The sequence below is a fragment of the Hemibagrus wyckioides genome, linkage group LG09, assembly GCF_019097595.1.
Source record: "Hemibagrus wyckioides isolate EC202008001 linkage group LG09, SWU_Hwy_1.0, whole genome shotgun sequence".
Classification (NCBI taxonomy): domain Eukaryota; kingdom Metazoa; phylum Chordata; class Actinopteri; order Siluriformes; family Bagridae; genus Hemibagrus; species Hemibagrus wyckioides.
Genome location: NC_080718.1, coordinates 11,550,396 through 11,569,730, shown reverse-complemented (window position 1 = coordinate 11,569,730; position 19,335 = coordinate 11,550,396). Strand labels below are relative to the sequence as shown.

At 36.0% G+C, this 19,335-nt stretch overlaps 1 protein-coding gene across 3 annotated transcripts in view; it reads right to left on the bottom strand.

Annotated features, from left to right (window-relative positions):
* adam12b (ADAM metallopeptidase domain 12b) overlaps positions 1 to 19,335 on the bottom strand; it is a 106,268-nt gene that overhangs the window by 69,165 nt on the left and 17,768 nt on the right. For all 3 annotated transcript variants that reach the window (XM_058399816.1, XM_058399814.1, XM_058399815.1), the window contains exons 2-3: positions 18,754 to 18,860; positions 15,926 to 15,999 (exon numbers count right to left, since the gene is read on the bottom strand). In XM_058399816.1, the coding sequence (XP_058255799.1) occupies positions 15,926 to 15,999; positions 18,754 to 18,860 (181 nt within the window). The remainder of the gene's footprint in view (positions 1 to 15,925; positions 16,000 to 18,753; positions 18,861 to 19,335) is intronic.

Genomic DNA, 19,335 nt, shown 5'->3' with positions numbered 1-19,335 from the left:
GCACCCCTGTTGTGGAAAGCAGTAGAGCACATGCAAGGCAGGGCAGCAAAAGCACTCAAGCACTGACAACCAATCAAACTGGTGGTAAAGACTCCTCACACAGTGAGAATCAGGGATTGTATCATAGGGTGAAGCACATCATGTGCAGTTCGTAAGTTATGCCTGCAGAATAAAGTGATGAATGCATTCTTCTGCTTTTGAGAGCCCTCCAAAGACAGTGATGATGATGCTCCCCTAATGTGCTGCACCTGCAAAGCTTGCTGGGTTTTGCTTTTTCACTGCTCCAAAAGTTGTCAAGTCCTGGCTAGCTGGCTGGTCTGCAGGGGGCTACTGTACGATCATACAGACTGTCGGGGTCAACCTTGTGGCCTTATGGTCTCCCAATCCAAGACCCGGTTGTTTTGGGGGCAAAAGTTAAACAAGGAGACGATTTCACTCCATCCCAAAACCACGATCTGATGAAGATGATGGACCATTTTGCGGACATGAAGCCCTGGACTGAAGCATTTGGTCTACCATGAGATCAAAACCCCTTCAGGTGGTAGTGGTGAGACAGTGGCCCTATTGACCCTCAACCTCACTAAAGGATATTGGCTAGTGGCCCTGGACCAGGACGTCAAGCCCAAGCTTGTAGCCAGTACCAGATTTATCTTTTTGGACTGCATGAGACTCCTGCCACCTTTCAAAGACTCATGGACATCACCTTGAGACCCAACAGCAGTATGCAGCTGCCTACATTGACGACAAAGTGATTCACTCCACCACAATGTCAGACCACATGCACCACTTTGGGGAGGTCCTTTGACAGCTCTTGAAGGCTGGGCTGATGGCTAACCCATGCAAGTGCCGTACTGCAGTACTGTGATGCTGTATTTCTCTATTACTTTCAATACATCTTCTTGGTTTCATTTGACTGCTGAAGCCATGATCTACAGACAGCCTACATAGCATGCATGGTACCTCACTTATAGAAAGGTATAGATCAAAAGAGGGTATAAAAGAATTCCCAAAAAATTAGATGTACTATGGAACGTAACGTAAAAGCCATCATTAAAAAGTAAAGAAAAAGGCGCACCACAGTGACATCACCAAGAAAAGGATGTCACTTCAAAATTTATTAAAAAATATATATATATTAGCTGCAGGAACATCTGACAAGTACTGATTACTCTCTGCAGGTGACAACAATCTCTTATATTCATCACAAGTCTAGGCTATGGGGTAGAGCAGCTGGATGGTAGAAGTTCTTTCTCACAAAAAAACATCCAAGCTCAACTAAATCACACAAAACCATGTGAAATTTGTCTGATGAGATCAATTCCAAAAAGTACAATAATTCCATAACTCCAAAAGTGAAGGTGGCACTAGTGGTGGCAGCATCATGCTTTGTAGATGTTGTTCTTCAACTAGAACTGTGGCTTTTATCAAGCTTTAGGGAACCATGAATAGCTACAAATACCAGACGATTTTAGTACAAAGCCTTCAGGTACCTGCTAGTCAGCTGAAGATGAAAAGGAATTTCACCTCACATCACGACAGTGACTCAAAGCATCCAAATCAACAAAGGAATGGTTTAACCAAAAGAAGATCAATGGTATTGAATGACCTAGCCAGAGCCCATACCTGACTCTAACACAAAATGGGGTAACTCGAAGCAGGATGTGCAATTAGAAGGCAGTACAATTTGATGGATCTAGAATGTTTTTACAAGAATGAGGGGGGAAATATTGCCAAGTCAAGATGTGCTATAGAGATAGACTCTTACCAAAATGACTGAGAAGTGTAATAAAATCAAAAGGCACAAGCAAGTATTAGTTTAGAGGTGTGCATACTTATGAAATTAGGTTATTGTAACTTATTTTCAATAAAAGTGCCTGATGGATTTTTTTGCTTTATTTTTATGTTGTAATTACACATTGAGAGTGGAAAAAGTTCTAACATGATTCGTGTAGTCTCATTTTTTTATATCACAAAAATCTGCCATTTACCAGGGTTGTGTAAACTTTTTATATCCATAAATAGATGGATAGATACAGTAGATGTACTTCATTTGACATACTGTTTAGCCTATTTTGATGCATTTAAATTTGTGTGTGTGTGTGTGTGTGTGTGTGTGTGTGTCTGTGTAATACTGAGCCGACTGAACAGATTACAGAAAATTCCTTAATGTGAATTTTGTTTAGCCTTGAGTTCATTCATCAAACTGTCCATTTCTGATAGGCCAAAGAAATGTTGCCCATATCACACAATAATTATCTAATATTTCTCGGGACAAAACAGAGTGAATGTTTCCATAGCCCTTCTACTTGGTCTATAGAAGTATTGCTCTCATATACACTATATGGCCAAAAATTTGTGTACACCTGACCTTCATACCCATATGTTTGCCTTCCCCAGTCTGCTGCCTCAATAATGCAGTATTTTTTGGTCTCTGGGAGACACCATGTTTGAGCACATCCGTAGTGATGATTGTACTGTTCCTCTCTACTCTCTTCCATCTATTCTTCTTCCTTTCCACTGTCATCTGTCTTCCTTATTCTCCCTGTTCCACTCTTCTTCTCCCCTGCTCCTTGACCTCTTCCTCTATCAGTTTCCTCTGCCCTCTTCCTCCTCCAACTAAGCTAATATAAAGTGATTTTTCTAGGTATTTTTATTGTCTGTTCCGATTTAACCCAATCATATGTAACCCTTTTTTCTGCAAATATAAAATATCAGCAGCAACTTGATTTTGGCTTAAATATTTTAATATTTTACGCATTCACAAGCTCAACAGACAATCTACGATCATGGATCAATGAGTATCAGGTGCTTTTCCTGGTATGCAGTCCTCTTTTTTAAAGAAACATGCTGAGGATGCAAAAAGGCGCATAATAAAAAAGGTTGATTTTGGTGTCACGTGACTACAATGCATGAATAGAACTGAAGTTGCCCTTCCAGTGACCCTTGGTTAAGTTCAGGTGCTGCATTTTGTGGGTTTCTCTCAAAAAGCACTTCTTTTGTGTAACCCTCATGATTATGGGATGGCATCTATAATCTCGGTTATGAAATCTGACAACCTAAGAAACACTAAACCATGCAACTCTGAATCTCATTAATATAGTCTTTCAAGAATTACTCCAATTGCTTGAGTGGAAAATTTGAATGATTGTGCCTATGGTATATAATTATTTTTGCTCATTCCTTTGAAAAATTTGCTGTAATTATAGAGTTATATGTTTGTGTCCATGAGTGAATGTTCAGTTAATTACAATATAAGCGCTTCTTCAGACCACACTATACTGCTGCTTAATTCATGTTGCCACTTTTTACCAAAGAAAGTCAAATCATGACAACAGTAATTGCATTTTGAAACAAAGTGCTAGGTTGCGCAATTAAGCAAGCTAATGGTGTGTAGGAACAGAAGGCAAACATTGTTAAATAGCTTTAATTTTCAGCTCTCTACTTAATCCCTACTGTATTTGTTAATATATAAAAAGTACTGAAAATGGGTCCCCAAGCAGCCCGGTATTTTATTGTGCCAATTCTCTGTACACTCACAAAAACACAGACATAATTGGAAAATATAAAGTAACATCCCTTTATGGGCACATTAGTAATAAAAATGGATTTAAATAAAGAAATAAATCCATAAGAGTGCAGGACCCTAGTTCTTATTTAAAAAAAGATAAAATAGACTGGCTCAGCTTTTTTTTTTTGTAGTATACACACAAGTAAACATCAGTTCAGCATGTCTATCTTTCAGGTTGCTCAAACTCAATCATCCCACTGCATTTATTTATTTTTTTCTTGAAAATGTTTTTACTCTCTCTGTCTTCCTTTCTTCTCTCCTATGACCACATTTAATCTCTTAAGGATGGCTCCCAGTGAAATGAAAAAATATCATAATGGAGCAAATGGAAGACTGTATGCTGAGGTTCAAGTACACGTTCTGAGTATACACACACACACACACACACACTCACACTCACACACTCATAGAGTTATCTCCCTGGAACTCTAAGATCTTTTGTCACTGAACCTTGGGGTATCAATTGACAAACAACTGTCATTTCTCCTTTTCCTCTTACATTGCTAATATGACATACTCATGCTAATTTCCTCTTTAACGACATCAGAAAGATTTGTGTATTTCCACCCACACCGGCTACTCAGGTGCTTACCCATTGCTACACTTCCTACACTGTCTGCCTGTAGCTGCCTGCATCAGATTTAAAACATTAATGCTTGCCTACAAAGCCAAAAACAGTCCAGCACCCACCTACAGTACCTTAAAGCACTTATCACACCCTGCACTGCACCACACTCCCTCCAATCCTCTAGCACAGCTTTACTTATACCACCATCTCTTAGTGTATAAGGAAGGTACACATCAAGAGTCTTCCCTGTTCTGGCACCCAGGTGATGGAATGAACTTTTCAAACTATGACTAAAAACCTACCTCTTTATCAAATACTTCTTACTATTTTACCTCCACAGCAGAGTTTATTTATACTAATGATATTCTTAGCCTGGGACCTATTGAACCAGTATTGGGATGTGTTTAAAGATAGAGACTTTTAAGCACTTCTGTAAGTTGCTCTTGATAAGGGCATCTGTCAAATACCTTAAATGTAGATTTAAATGTATAACTTCTCTTCATCTGATCATTATGTATTATTAGAAATCAAGTCACTATACTCTTTTTGACAACCAGTAACTATAGCAAACTCCTGAATGAGACATGCTTCAATGTCTCATCATAGATCACCATAGATCTATATCTCTCCAGCTAACAAGGAAATTAAACATCTGTGTTAAAAATGCTGTACAAAGTCATAATTCTGGAAAGCTTGACAAATAGTAGACGTTGACAAATGAGGAGTTATGCTATATTAGAACTTAAGTAGAATTTAATTTAGCTTTACCTATAAGTAAAAGAAAGATCTATTATCTATAGAAATTTGACAGTGATTCGGTCACAGATTAAAATTTCAGCTGCACCCAGTACAGACAGCAGATGGTGAAACACTGCTAATGCTAATACTGACATTAGGGCATATAGCCTGGTGATTCATGTCACACTGTGTAATGCCATGTTGATGGCTGAGTAGGGGGCTGACAGCATCAATATTATTGTCTGTCCTTCATTGAGAAGATTCATTCAACTGTCCTAATACACTATGTAAATCTATAGCAGCAATTATTGTTAAGCAGCAAAAGTTAACTAGTTAGCTAATTAACAGTTTAACAAGTAACCATTTTCTAATCCTAATGAAGCACATTGTGATCATGACTCCCAGATCTATATCCAGTTTAGGCATTTGGGAGAACGTACATAAGGGTCACAGTAGGAAGTATAATCATACAGTGTAGCCTCAAAGATAAATTTAACTTCATTGACACTGACAAAGAACATCCTCACGTCACCTTATATGTGTCTATAACTTGCTGGTATTATTGGTTCCTTTATTAAAGAACAGGAAATACTGACACTTCGTGATTCAGTTTCACATCATTAGCTGCCTTCTCTTTTTCCATACTAATAATTCTCAGCTAAACTAATGGAGTCTCATCCATCACTCCTCAGTTCATTGCACAGGTCTGAGCTCTTTCTATCTCTCTCTCTCTCCTAATACCTCTGTCCTGATGTATTCCACTGCTGTGGATATGTGAGTGATCAATATAGACTAGGACGTACAGAGTCAAATGACAGCTGGCAACTACAAATTGCTGAGACTATTGAGTCTTGCTTAAAACTTGCTTCATTAAAGCAGAACACAGAATTTTTTTCAGAGAGGTCTGAGGAAGTCTGGAATACAAGACAAAACACAAAAACAAGACAAAATAAAAGCTTCTGATTGAGGTATTATTCCCCAAAACAAGACTCCTTTGTTTGTATACTGATTATGGCAAACAACGGAAACGTGATATTGTATGTGGTTCCTTCAGCATCTGTGATTAACGCCACAAGAGCTAGTGTAGTCAATTCCAATGTATTTGCTATTAGCTTAACCAGATGTCTGAACTAACAGAGTGTAACGTCAGCTCTCTGTTGGACAATTAGAGGAGAAAACAGAGAAAGCAAGCAAGAAAGACAGAAATCATACAAAGGCAGCATATTACTCTTACTTTAGTGTTATGACATTAATTAGTTTATCACGCTTGACTACATTTTGGACATGTATGTCGAATGCACCTCAACTCTTCTTCTTCTTTCTGTGGATACACAACATCAAACATCACTTGTATTGTGTTGTCGCTTCCTCTGAAAAATTTCCGTTTGGACCCACTGCTCCATTAAGTGTTTGTCCTTTCAATCTCTCTCTCTCTCTCTCTCTCACTCTCTTTCACTGTGCTTTTCCTATGTTTTTGACATTATCACTTTTGCCTGATAAAATGGGTACTCACTTCCTGGTTTGGCTGTTGACCTTCAGTGATGAGGTCACTGGGGTCAAAGCCTGTTCTGGGAACAGGAAGTGAGACTGTGAGAGAGACAATTTAGTCTCAGCTAACTGAGGAAAAACTACAACATGATACCTGCTAAAGCGTTTATCTTATTTTGCTTTTCCAGTTTGTGAAATGTTTCATTTGATATGCTGCTATTCCCTTTGACAATTTGCCCAAGCAGATTTGCATTACCAGTTTTGGCACAGACTAAGCCTACTCAAATTTGCTCATGGGTGGATGCAGCCTGCTACTGTAACTTATTTTTGGTCATGTTTGGCATGTTTTTTTAAGCACCTTAGACATTAATTCAAAGTTCTACGAATGTCAGGTGTTAGTGTAGATGTCAATTTTTGCTACTTTATTCAAGCTGAGCAGATAAACAAAGGGCGAAAGCATCAACATTTATAAAATTCATCTAGGAAATGCAAATTAGAAGATTTAAGATGGATATGTTGTGCATTCACAAACATATAAACACAGAGCAAAGGAAGTGAACAGGATTTGGAGTGCCACACATGTAAGTAGGTTTATGTTATCCAACAATGACATCATGCTTTAAAGTAGACTTAAGCTCTATAACATCACTCAATTAATTGTGGAGGGTTCATTTTTCATTCAGATATATACATATCATTTTACTAGTCACATTGATTGCACATCTACCACGTAATTTATACCTAATTCATTGTATACGATTTAGTCCAATACACACTGCAAACTTTATGCTGGTCCCAGAAGCACACAAGCATTAAAGTTATTATTCAGCAAGCAATTTAAAGTTAAAACGAGGTGTATATCATAAAGCATAGAAGTCTTTATTGTCTCTTGCTTTTTTTTTACGAGTGTCACCTTATTAACGGTTCTAGAGTTGCCAGTAGAACAAGGAAATGAGGTCAGTAGTGAAATGTAGAACAGACAGACTTATAGTCAGTCTATGAATAGGCCATTTGGGAGAAATAATCACTAAAGGAATAGTGCCAGTAACATTGATTTACACATTGAGCACTGAAGTAACATGGAGTTTTGGGGGATGTATTGTGGAGATAAATATTTCAGGTTCAAGACGTTGTTGCAAATACAATGCATCCCTCTATTACCAACTTCCTTCACCTGAACAGCACCATGAACCACTGCAAAAAAATGATAGTCCCTATGTAGTTTATGTTTAAAGCCACGACTACATTACTCTCTAAGGGTTTTGAACAAAAAGACCCTTCGTGAGTTTTACCAATAAACATTCTGACAATTTTTGGTATACTAACCTATTAGCATCAGTGCTCTTGGACAAAGAGTTAAGTTAATTGTAGAAGCAAAATAAACTGTATAGAAACAGTGCAAAAGTCATAGGCACCATAACATTTTTTGTCTTATATTTTATTTATAGTGTGAAAGTGAAAGCCAAACTTTGCATAGAAACAGTGTTCTCTAAAAAGCCTTGAATAACCCCTCTTAAAACTGTGAGAGAACTGATACAGTATTAACCTCCTAAGACCTGAGCTTGCATTTTAGATTTCTTCTACCTATTTGGGGTTAGGAGTAACCAATAAATATAATAACCAGATATTATCTTTGAACATGAAGCCACTTCTTTTGTGTACAACAGGTTCCACTTACAAAGAATTAAGTATTATGGTGCACACAACCAAAAATGTGATGTCCACGTACACTACCAGTCAAAAGTTTGGACACACCTTCTAATTCCATGGTTTTTCCTGATGTTTATTTCTTTCTACATTGTAAAACAATGCTGAAGGCGGCCGAAATACACAATAAGGTCGTTTGAACAGTTGATATTGAGATATGTCTGCTACTGATGCTCTGTAAAGCCTTCATAACGGCTCTAATCTGAGGTGCTGTTAATTGGTGATTTCTGAGGCTGGTAACTCTAAATGAACTTCTCCTCTGCAGCAGAGGTCAGTTTTGGTCTTGTTTTACTGGGATGGTCTTCATGTGAGCCAGTTTCATCATGGTGCTTGATGGGTTTTGCAAATGCACTTGACAATACTGTTCTTGCAAGAACTATTCCAGAACACCTGACCTTCGTGTCTTAAAATAACTGACTGTTGTTTTTTGTCATTAGATATGGATTACTTAAGTCCATGTGTTTTATTTCATAGTTTTGAAATCTCCAGTATTGTTCTAGAATGTAGAAAATAAATCCCTAAACAAAAAACATTGAATTAAAAGGTGTGTCCAAACTTTTGACTGGTAGTGTATGTGGACGCCAGGTTGTAGGAGGTTAAAGTCAACGTGTGCTAAATTCAAACATTGATTAGGTGATTCTGATTTATTTGATTTGTTATTGATAACAATTAGCGATTTATTCTTTTGATATAATAATTTTAATGACATGATTTAGTCTAATGTTTAATATTTAGAAATCTTTCATTTCATTATTTATTATTAATTCCCTAATCTAATCTATAGATTATTTAATAAAATCTAATTTAATTATCAGAGGATCGGGGTTCAAGCCCCAGCACCACCAAGCTCCACTGTTGGGCAACTAAGCAAGGCGCATAATCTTCCCTGCTTCAGGGGCACTGTATCATAGCTGCCCCTGTGCTCTGACCCCAACTTTCTCAGATGGGGTATGTGAAGCAAAGAATTCCACTGTGCTGTAATGTATGTGTGTGTAAAGAAAGGCTTTGTGCCCTGAGCTTTTCTTCTAAAAGGAAAATAATGTAGCGCTACTGTAACTACCCAGAATGTTTTTTTTCCTTTCTAATAGCTACATCTTTCAAAATGTTTTATTCCTCTTATACCACAGCTATTTGCAATGATTACGATATGTACTAATTAAGGGAAATGTCATGCTTTTCAATTGTTCTTAGCAGATACACACACAAACTCCCTCAAAACAAGTTCTGAGCTTTAACACTTATGTTGAAGCAGCTATAAACACTTCCCTCACTCACTAAATCTGTGTCCTCTATCAAAGTTAATAAGGCAAGAAAGCATAGCGTGATGTCCTGGCAGAAAACCTGCTGACTGCTACAGAGCATGTACCCCTAAGATTCCTTCCATAAATGTATAAATAAATCCCTCCAAACTACATCATATCAAAGAATATACAAGTTGTTACTATTCAAACGATGATGTATTAAAAAAGAATGAATTAATTTAAAACAGCGAATAGAAACTTAACCAAATCCAATTCCAGTATTTTTTGCAACTCCATTTTGATTTTTACTCTTTTCATCCCATTTTATCATTATTTATTTATTTATTTATTTATTTATTTATTTATTCATTCATTCATTCATTCATTCAATTTTGGGCTGTTATTGGCCTGATAGTGATCCTCATTCTCAGACTGGTGCCATTATCTACTGTATATAATATAATATAATATAATATAATATAATATAATATAATATAATATAATATAATATAATACAATATAATATAATACAATATAATATAATATAATATAATATAATATAATATAATATAATATAATATAATATAATATAATATAATATAATATAATGGAATGCAAACAAATTATCCTAAGGAACTAATGCTTCAGTCTGTAGAGGGGTACATTTTTTCAATGCATAGAATTCTTAGAACTCAGTATGTGGATAAAATACAAAAAACAAATGGACTGAACCATAGTTTCCAACTGCTAACAGCAGGAAGGGGATGGGGGGAGCACTTCAGTTATCTTTCGGAGGAGACAACAGCCTCACGTACAAGCTCTGCACTCTACACCATCCTGACACTCTGACTGCAGTTTACGTCATGCAACACAAACTTCCAGTTCTCTTTTTAGAAGACTGTGATGTACAGACTGAGTAGCACAGAAGGAAATCTAGCAATGATAAATTTGACAAACTGCAGTGTGCATAAAATGAGCTGAACCTAGCCCATGTTTCATGGAGCATAAACATGTATGATAAATATCTGATGCTACTTTGGCAAGATGGAAAATATGTTTTGGTTTAGAGAGATAAACGACAGAGATAAAATGATTCGCATGGATTCATTGAAACATTATGCTTCATTATTTTACCATGCATAATTTATCGTACACATGGATATGCTCCACTTTCTTCCGGCACAACACTCGGTACTTTGTCATTTTAGCACCCAGCTCATGCCAAGCCTATCAATATGATATTTCTATATCTTATAACAAACAGTACTCTTTCATCATGAGGAAGGGAAAATTGATTAGTTTAATGCTTTCTCTATCTGCATGTCTCTCAGCCCAATTTCCAGCCAATTACTGAAGGTAATGTGTTCATCATAGACAGACATGTGCAATTAGATAGAAACCAATGATGCCTGCATAGCCGCATATCTAGTTCCTATGTAGACACCCGCTCTTGACAGGTAACTCATTTGAGAGGTTAGAAGCAGCAGAGCTCAGGCTGACATTGCATTTGATGTTAGGCTTGGTGGATAGGAGAGAATTGCTTTAGAGGCAGTACTCTCTATGGTAATGTCAGACACCAAAAATAGCAGGTGAGATATACCAGAAGTCACAGAGACACAGAGATTTGCACAGCGATTGCAAGAGGTGTACAGGGAAGAGACACAGAGAGAAAACGAAAGAAATAATTAATAATTAAAAACATATATACACATACATGCTTTAAAAGTAAGGAAGGCCATTCATCCATTCAGTTACAGAAATGTACACTCAAAGAAATATAAAAGGTGTTTGTTAACAGTATTGTCAAGGACATGTCTTACTAACTGAAACATGCTATTACTTTCTCCTATTTCTCTGTCCTATTGAAGTTTTGCACTCTGTCAAACTCCTGATTACACGTTAATGCTGGAATCTGTTATTAATTTCTGTTCCAAGAAGAACAAATTACCTGGCACCCCTTTTGCAGGAGTAATTTTCAAAAGAGGAAAAGTTCACGCACACTTGGAACCGTTCACTGTGAAACTACAGACTTTATCATTAACCCATAATAACCCTTTCTCTCATTCTTCCTTTTTTCTTTGTCATCCTTTTATGCATACTTTATACATACTGACATGGCTATAATTAAAATCTTGGTGTTTGTAAAGTGGATTTTCCCTGAATTTCATCTAATAACATAATAATCAAAAACACCCTAAAAAATACAAATTTGAGGGAAAAAAGCACAGTTTGACAGAATATATACAATCTAAATATAAGGAATTTGTCTAAGCCCATAAGTATAAGTAAAATTATACCAGTGTAAAGAATACTGAATCCAACAATTAGATTTTTATTGTGAACTGGAATGTTTAGTCTTTGCTTGCAGTCTAATCATAATGCACACCCTTACGAGCACATCTAATAATCTGTCCTCTGTCGAGTTGTGCTGAATCCGTACTCCTGCTGACTGATGTGTTGTCAGTGCCTGATCCCAAGACACATCCCCTGCTGTGACTCTTCTCCTTTTAGACCTGCCTAATTCACCCTGATGCACTACTCCTTAATTGCTATTATGGAGCTTTCTGCATTTGTGACTCACCTTCCGCTGCTATGAATGGTCGACAGTGAGTACTCTAAAAAGTTAATACGTTTCACTCTTGCTTCAGCTGCTGTTGTAATCATAATGAATGTCCTTTGCTCAAGCCAGGACTTCTATTCAAAATATTCTCATACTCAGCAACTTAAAAAACGTGAGTAAACTCAACCTGAACAAATTCCATGTAGTCATGATCATTACTTTATCATGATCGCTTATCGTATCACTTACTGTGCTGTGATTACCATATTAGGTTAATAATTTATAATGCTGAATATGTGCAATATCTCCCACTATGCCACTTTATGATTGCACACACGGTTTAAATCTTTTTTATACTATGTTTGGGTAGTAGTGTACAAATAACATAACTTAATAGGGCTATCAGGTTTTACAGTGTTGTATACAGTTGTAGCAAAGCATTAACAGCCCAGCTTGATTTATAATCACACTATCCGGTGTAATCCGGAAAAGAATAGGTTTCTTTTTTTGTTTGGTTCCTCTCAAGGTTTCTTCCTCGTGCCATCTCAGGAAGCTTTTCCTCACTGTGAGCTATTGTTAATAGTCCTGTGCAATTTAAGGAAACAAACAGATCTGCTGATTAGAGTTAGGCATCTCCAACAAAGAAGTGTTGGTAATGGTTTCATTCTAACTTAAAAAAAAATAATAACTTTTTATTTTTTTCTTGGACTCTTTAAGAGATTCACCAATTTGTCTATTTGTCACACATGTCTAGAGAAGCTGCTTTAGCTTTAGCTTTTATTTTCTTTATCAGCGTTTCTTTATCAAACCTATTCAGTTCCTTCATTCATTTCATTCTATATCTGTCTACTATCTACTACTGTCTACTAAAGTGTGGAGTAAAAAAATGTGTGTGTGTGTGTGTGTCTCTCTCTCTTAAGGTTAAACAAAGTAGCAGATCTAGTACTATTAGATCTTGAAGACCAGATGATGTCATTCTGGCAAGAACATACACGTACACCTTTCCAATCACGAACACACAGTCTCGGCTGCTATGGAGATGTTTTGAGTTACTGCAGTACTGACGTTTTCTATATCCCTCTGTTGTGTTCCTTCCTGTTTGGCTGAATGAGAGGAAGAATATGTATGGCACAAACTCTGTCTCTTCCTTAATAGCAGTGACATCTGTGGTAGTCACAATAACTCACTACATCTTCCTTTATCAGTAGAGGATGCATGACAGGATAAGTTTGACAGGTAGAATTTATTCATAGAGTAGATGCAATGTTTGAGCTGAAATGTCACAGCTGTCATTCTAGTAGCAATTATGGGTCCCAGGCACTTTATAAGCATTAAAAAATGAGTTAAAATGTAATCTCTTATTTCTCTTGGCATTTTACTTTATACCATACCAATTAGTGTAAGAAATTCAGTCATACATTTTTATTAATGTGTCATAGGAACATAATAGACTGGAATGAATTCATAACATGTATATACCTAAGTGTAGTCTTGATCTCATTTTTACATCATATACAAAATTAAGTGGTCTTAAAATATGAAACAGAACATTTCAGTGACAGTATTCACTGACTGAAAATCCATCCATCTATTTTCTCTACCCCTTTTCCTACACAGGGCCACATGAAACCTGGAGCCTATTCTAGGGGATTCGGTGCACCAGTCAGGGGACGCCTTGGGAGGTGTAGTACAGGGCACAATGGCACACACACTCACACATTACAAACAATTTAGAAAGGAAGCCAGGAAGGACACACTTTGTCAGTAACTTTGTCTGAATTCTAGCTTTACCTCTGACAAAACAAGACAAACCTCCGACTCTCCTTCCTTCTTCCTCACACAAACTTTACCATATCACCATGCACACACATTTGTAATCCGATTATGTGGCACCTCCACCATACAAGTCCCTGCGTATGTTCTTACTATAAAAACAAGAAAATATTAGAATGAGCATATTAATATAATCCTGAGATTTTTTTCTGTAGACAGTTATAGTCAGAGCTGCTGTTGAAAATTATGAAAATGTTGAAACTCCTTCTGGCTTTGAGAATTTTGAGAATTCATTAGCATTTTCGTAAGAAATTCTATTAAGCACATAAAAAGAGTACAATATTCAGAACTCATTTGGAACACATTTGGGAAAGGCTCATGGGAATCAGTCATACTGTTCCTCAGTGTTATTGGCAGGAGTGGGTCTGGGGAAGTCCAAGAATACAACAATTCCACTGTGACAAAAAATCTTAGACAACCCTGAATCTTCTAAGTATGTTTTATCGTAGTCCATCTCACATGCATTTCTGCCAAATTTCGCTGTAGCTCTAAGCGAACTTTCCTAATGAATAGATGATGAAGAGATGCAGATGATGAAACACATCAGGTATTTAATTTCATTTCCATTTACTTGTTTTTCATTAATTCACTCATAAATTATAGGATAGTAAAAATAGATAAATGTTAAATTATTTATCAAGGTAAAAAATATGCACGTGATTTTTCCTGAATCCTCTGAGTGCAAATGTATTTCTTGGAGAAAAACAGCATTCTGCAAGATTTCCATCCGCTCAGATGCAGTGAGTCACAATCCCTTTATTCACAGCATCAATTACTTTTTTCAGTAATTAGTAATAATTAATAATTTGGAGTTTAATGATAACATGCAGAGTTGTAACATGTGCATAAAATGTCATGCCACATCCAATTTAACTATTGCATCTTAGAGTATGCAAAACTGTGAGTACACACACACACCGTACAAACTTGCCTGACTATCCTTATGAGAAACTTTCACTGACATAATTATTAATGCAGTTAATGTTATCCTAAAACATTACAAATGAACTGTATTCTGAAATCTGACATTTTGAATTGATAATTATAATACAGTTTGTTTGATTTTGATCTGAAATTTTAGTGTATGAAGTGATAACTCCATGACGTGCCTGTGTTGATAATCTGAATAATTAAAACGACATGAAGAAAAACATTCACAGTGAAGAAAACAAAAAAACACACTACACAGTCACACATGGCTGATGTAAACCTGATATAAGATTGGTCATTGTGTTGAACAGAAATGCTAAGAACTGTTACTACTTACCAGTAAGATAGTAGTTTAGTCTATTTACTTCTAGTTTCTCCAAATGCATGACTGGGACAATAAAGCAATTTATTTGTGTTCATTATCACTATTGCATTTCATGTGCATCTTGTCAATCACTGTTGATGACCTGTTATGGTTTGGACAGCACCACAGGCTTTTAAAAATGAAATCTAGTGTCATTTCACCAGATGTACCTTAAAACAAGATAATAGGGTGCATTATTCTACAGTGTAGGCTAATAATTCTTTTGTGCTTTCCATAAAAGTCATATATAATCTATTTAAGCTATTTGTTAACAGCAAATAAAACAATGTAGATGCAAAAATTGAGTCTTATTTTTATTTTCTTTCAAAGACAGACAGGCTTAGTCATCCAAGCTCATTTAAACCACTAGGTCCTGGATAAAGCGCATAGAAATGAACTCCCTGAACTCAAGACATACAAAGAATGGTTTATGAGCAGAGGCAGAATGCAACTCTTGCCAGTTAGTGTCCTTGGATGTTTGGTTTCCTTTTTAAAAGTAACAAAAGCTATTAAAAATTGTTTTGTTTTGTTTTGTTTTTTAATTTATTTTTACCATCAGTTAGCTATATGAGGGCTATTAGGTCTTAATTAATAGTTAAGTGTTTTGTATCTTTCTTTGTAATGTTTTAGCATCTCTTTGTTTATTTGTGTCACTATTTGTGAAAAGGGGCAGACTGCGGTTAATTGCTTCTTAAGTGTTCACACACACACACACACACGAATAAACAGCCCACTGCTGCACACATCACTCTTATTTCACAACAACTTAGACTGGTAGTTCAGAACAAATGAAACTTTCTGAAATCTCTGAGCTGTAAATGTTCTGTGGCAGGACATCTCTGCTAATGTGTTATATATTCTGATTCTGTATGTAGGCATTCTCTTGTATTTCATACTGTAAGGCTATTTGCTGTTTGATTGCACTTACTCATTCTTCTTCAGTGAGAGGATCAACTGCTGGCCTTCTGCCTTTATCAATATCTGCAGTAGAGCTGGAGGACTCTGAGAAGAGACAAACAAAAATACATGACCTCATATTCCTTCTCTCCACAAGTCCTCAAGACTTTAAATCTGCCACATCTACTTTAAAAGTTCCTGAATGAATATAAATCTAAAGATGGCAGATATTAGTATAATGCCCTATGGAGCTAACAGAAGCGTTTCAACTGACATTTTCCACAAGGGCATGTGGCAGATCAGGTCAATGCTAAACACTTTAATACTGATGCATTTTAAGATCCACATTTCACTTTTAGTAGCCCAACATAAGTCTGTCAAATGCTGCTTCGTAAACCTTTTGCCTTTGTCTACATCGACCCTCGGATGTATAAAAATGGATTTTCGCGTTATTTAAATTTAAGTAAAAGCACATAAAGCAGTTCCTATCCAAGACAAAGTTAGATTTTGGGATTCTGTCTGTGTGTGGGATGGTGTAGACTAAAGAATTTAGATAGTCAACCTTTAGAATCCAGCTAAATATCAGCAACAAGGGTTTTTTCTTTTTCTTTTTATAGTTAGTAAGTAAGTGTGTCCATACGTACTTACATACTCTAGTGCTATTAATAACAACTGCTCTGTAAATTACAGTATAAAAATTTGAGCTAATTAATATTTAAATACTAAAATATATTAAGTAATTGGATTTCTAAAGAAATATATCAACTGTTTAGAGAGTGAAATAACAAGGGAATTATACTGTAGCTGAGAACTAATTTAAACTTCTGCCATCTTACAATGTGACTAAAAAAGGAAGTGTTTACAGTTTTCACACTGTATTCCACACAATAGAGCTTTTCCTGAGTTAATACAATGCTAAATGTTAAAAGAACACAAATGGACCCTGTAATAAGGAACAGTTCCAGCAAATTACAGTAATTAATAGAGATTAATCCCTTTGCCTTTCACAGCCCACTCTACTTGTTTGAGTTGAGAAGCAGATAATAGAAAATACAGCAGGGGGTTAAACAGCCAGGGATCTGCCTAACTGTAAAATAAATTCCATGGATCCCCTCAGTATAGGTTTATTTCAGGAACATTATTTAAATGCATTTAAATGTTTTTACTTGTGCAATATTGTGTTTATTTATTCAAACCACTGAGCTTTCAATTCCTAAATATTATTCAGAAATCCCATTACGTCAAATGTGACATTATTTATAGACCTGCCCATTTTCTGGGGTACTACTTAATATATAGGAGTGAATTGATCACCGTAACTAATAAAGTAATAATAAATATAATAACTTTGATAATGGTGACCATAACTTTGATAATAGTGTTCATGGCCCCACTATTATTTCTCAAGCATTATTTACATATAATTAATAAAATGTCTGTTAATATGGATTTGTAATTGCTTCGCATCATCATTTTTAAGGTTAAGCCAATATATACTGTATGTGATTTGTAAATCAATATGATCTGCATGTAAGGTTCCTGATTCATGCTTTATACCAGTTTAATATGGGATATGTCTAAATTGAAATCTAGAAATGTGACACATTTTCACATCTAAACTGTATAGCATAAGTGACCATTTAATATCCAGCACAGCAGCTCAAAAAAATAAGCACCATCCCTGCAAAAGTGTCAGTGTAAATAACAGTTCCTTACTGTAAATTAGTTAACTTAAAATGTAATGTTGGTATTTATACTATACACTTTGCTGTGCTAATATACGCTGTTATACTCACCCACCCACTGTTACAGATTATTTTAAGTCGAATGTAAACAAATACAGATATTGTGGTCTAAACAGATATAAATAATATGAATAGGAGGCACACTATTCATATAAAAAAAAAACTTCTGACTGTGACTAAAGAAGCAGGAATGGGATCCTGCAGCCAGTCAGGTTTAAATTAGACTACTAATTTATGTATCAGGAAATGTAACCAACTAAATTCATTAGAAAACATTGTGGGTAGAAACAAAAATTACCTGCACAAGCAAGGTTTTAAGGAAATTGTCCTTTACACAAGACCAATTATGAACTTGAGTGATTCAGCCAAAGTATTTGAGCCAAAATTCACAGACCATGCTGACATTTATTTTTCAGGGTTTTTTTTCCAATGTTTCCAGGGGCAGAGTGGTGAAAAACAAACAAACAAACAAACAAACAAACATTTTAATTTAGGCCACACTTGTTTTGGGCTGAACTCCAAATACAGATACAAGATATTTAAAGCACTAAAGAGATCCAGATATAGACAGTGCCATTGTGTCCTTCTGTGTTGGACTGTTATACGATATGTTATTTTTCTTTTTGGATATCAGTGTACTATAGGCTTTATTTGCACATGGGGGAAAAAAACACACAGTGACAGCGGAACTGATGAGGTTGTGCTGCTATGAGCAAATGATGTGCCTCACAGAGTTTGTGTGAGTTGAAATATTGGTTAAAATGAAAGCATACCACTGAATCTGCAGCATGGTAATGTTCATGTAGCTAAAATTCACTTCAGAAATGTGCCTGGGGTGGAACCTTAAAACTAGGAGTGCTGTACCAAGTGATGGATGACAACAGTGTTAAATCAGATGATCTGTGTAAGTGAGATGGTATTGATGCCTTTATTAATGAAAAACATGTTCATTCTCTTGGCTTAGAAATTAAAATCAATGATGCAAAAATCAATAATCATACATAAACACATAAAAATGGCATGGCTGTATGGCTTCAGACGGCTTTTAGATTCACATTATTGATATGTCATGCCATATAATTACTAGCCCTGGCTGGTCTTATGTTGGTCTTACCCTAGAGCGAAGCAAGCTGATTGAGTGTTGCTTTTTTCCATCCAGCAGAAGTGGTACCATAGTCTCATACTGTTCCAGCTTCATGGCTGCACTTTTCAAAAGCTTCCCTGTGAAAAGTACAGAAGAAGAGTTTTGCAGGAGAATAAAATGACATATAAAAAAAGTGACTGGATGCCAGTCAAAACATTCTTCTACAATAAATCAAATCACTGAGGCTGAAATAAATTAAAACCAGCATACTGGTAGACAGACAGAAAGGATCACCCCTCTCATCCCCCACTGCAGAAAATGCAAACGCCCTCAACCTCAAAGCAAAATTGCATTAAAAATTGATGAATGTGAAACAAAAAAGGATAGGCTCACATATATGCACAAGGATACAAGGTTCCATACACGCCTACCTTCCCAGTGTTTGATTCACTGCACCTCTGCTCTGCAAGTGATTCATGTAATTGGATTAAGGAAAAAGGAGCAGTATTTGTTTTCGGGGTTTTTTTGTTTGTTTGTTTGTTTGTTTGTTTTCAGCTTTCCACATAAAATTCACACAATGACAGGATTATGTTAATTTTCATATGGAAATAC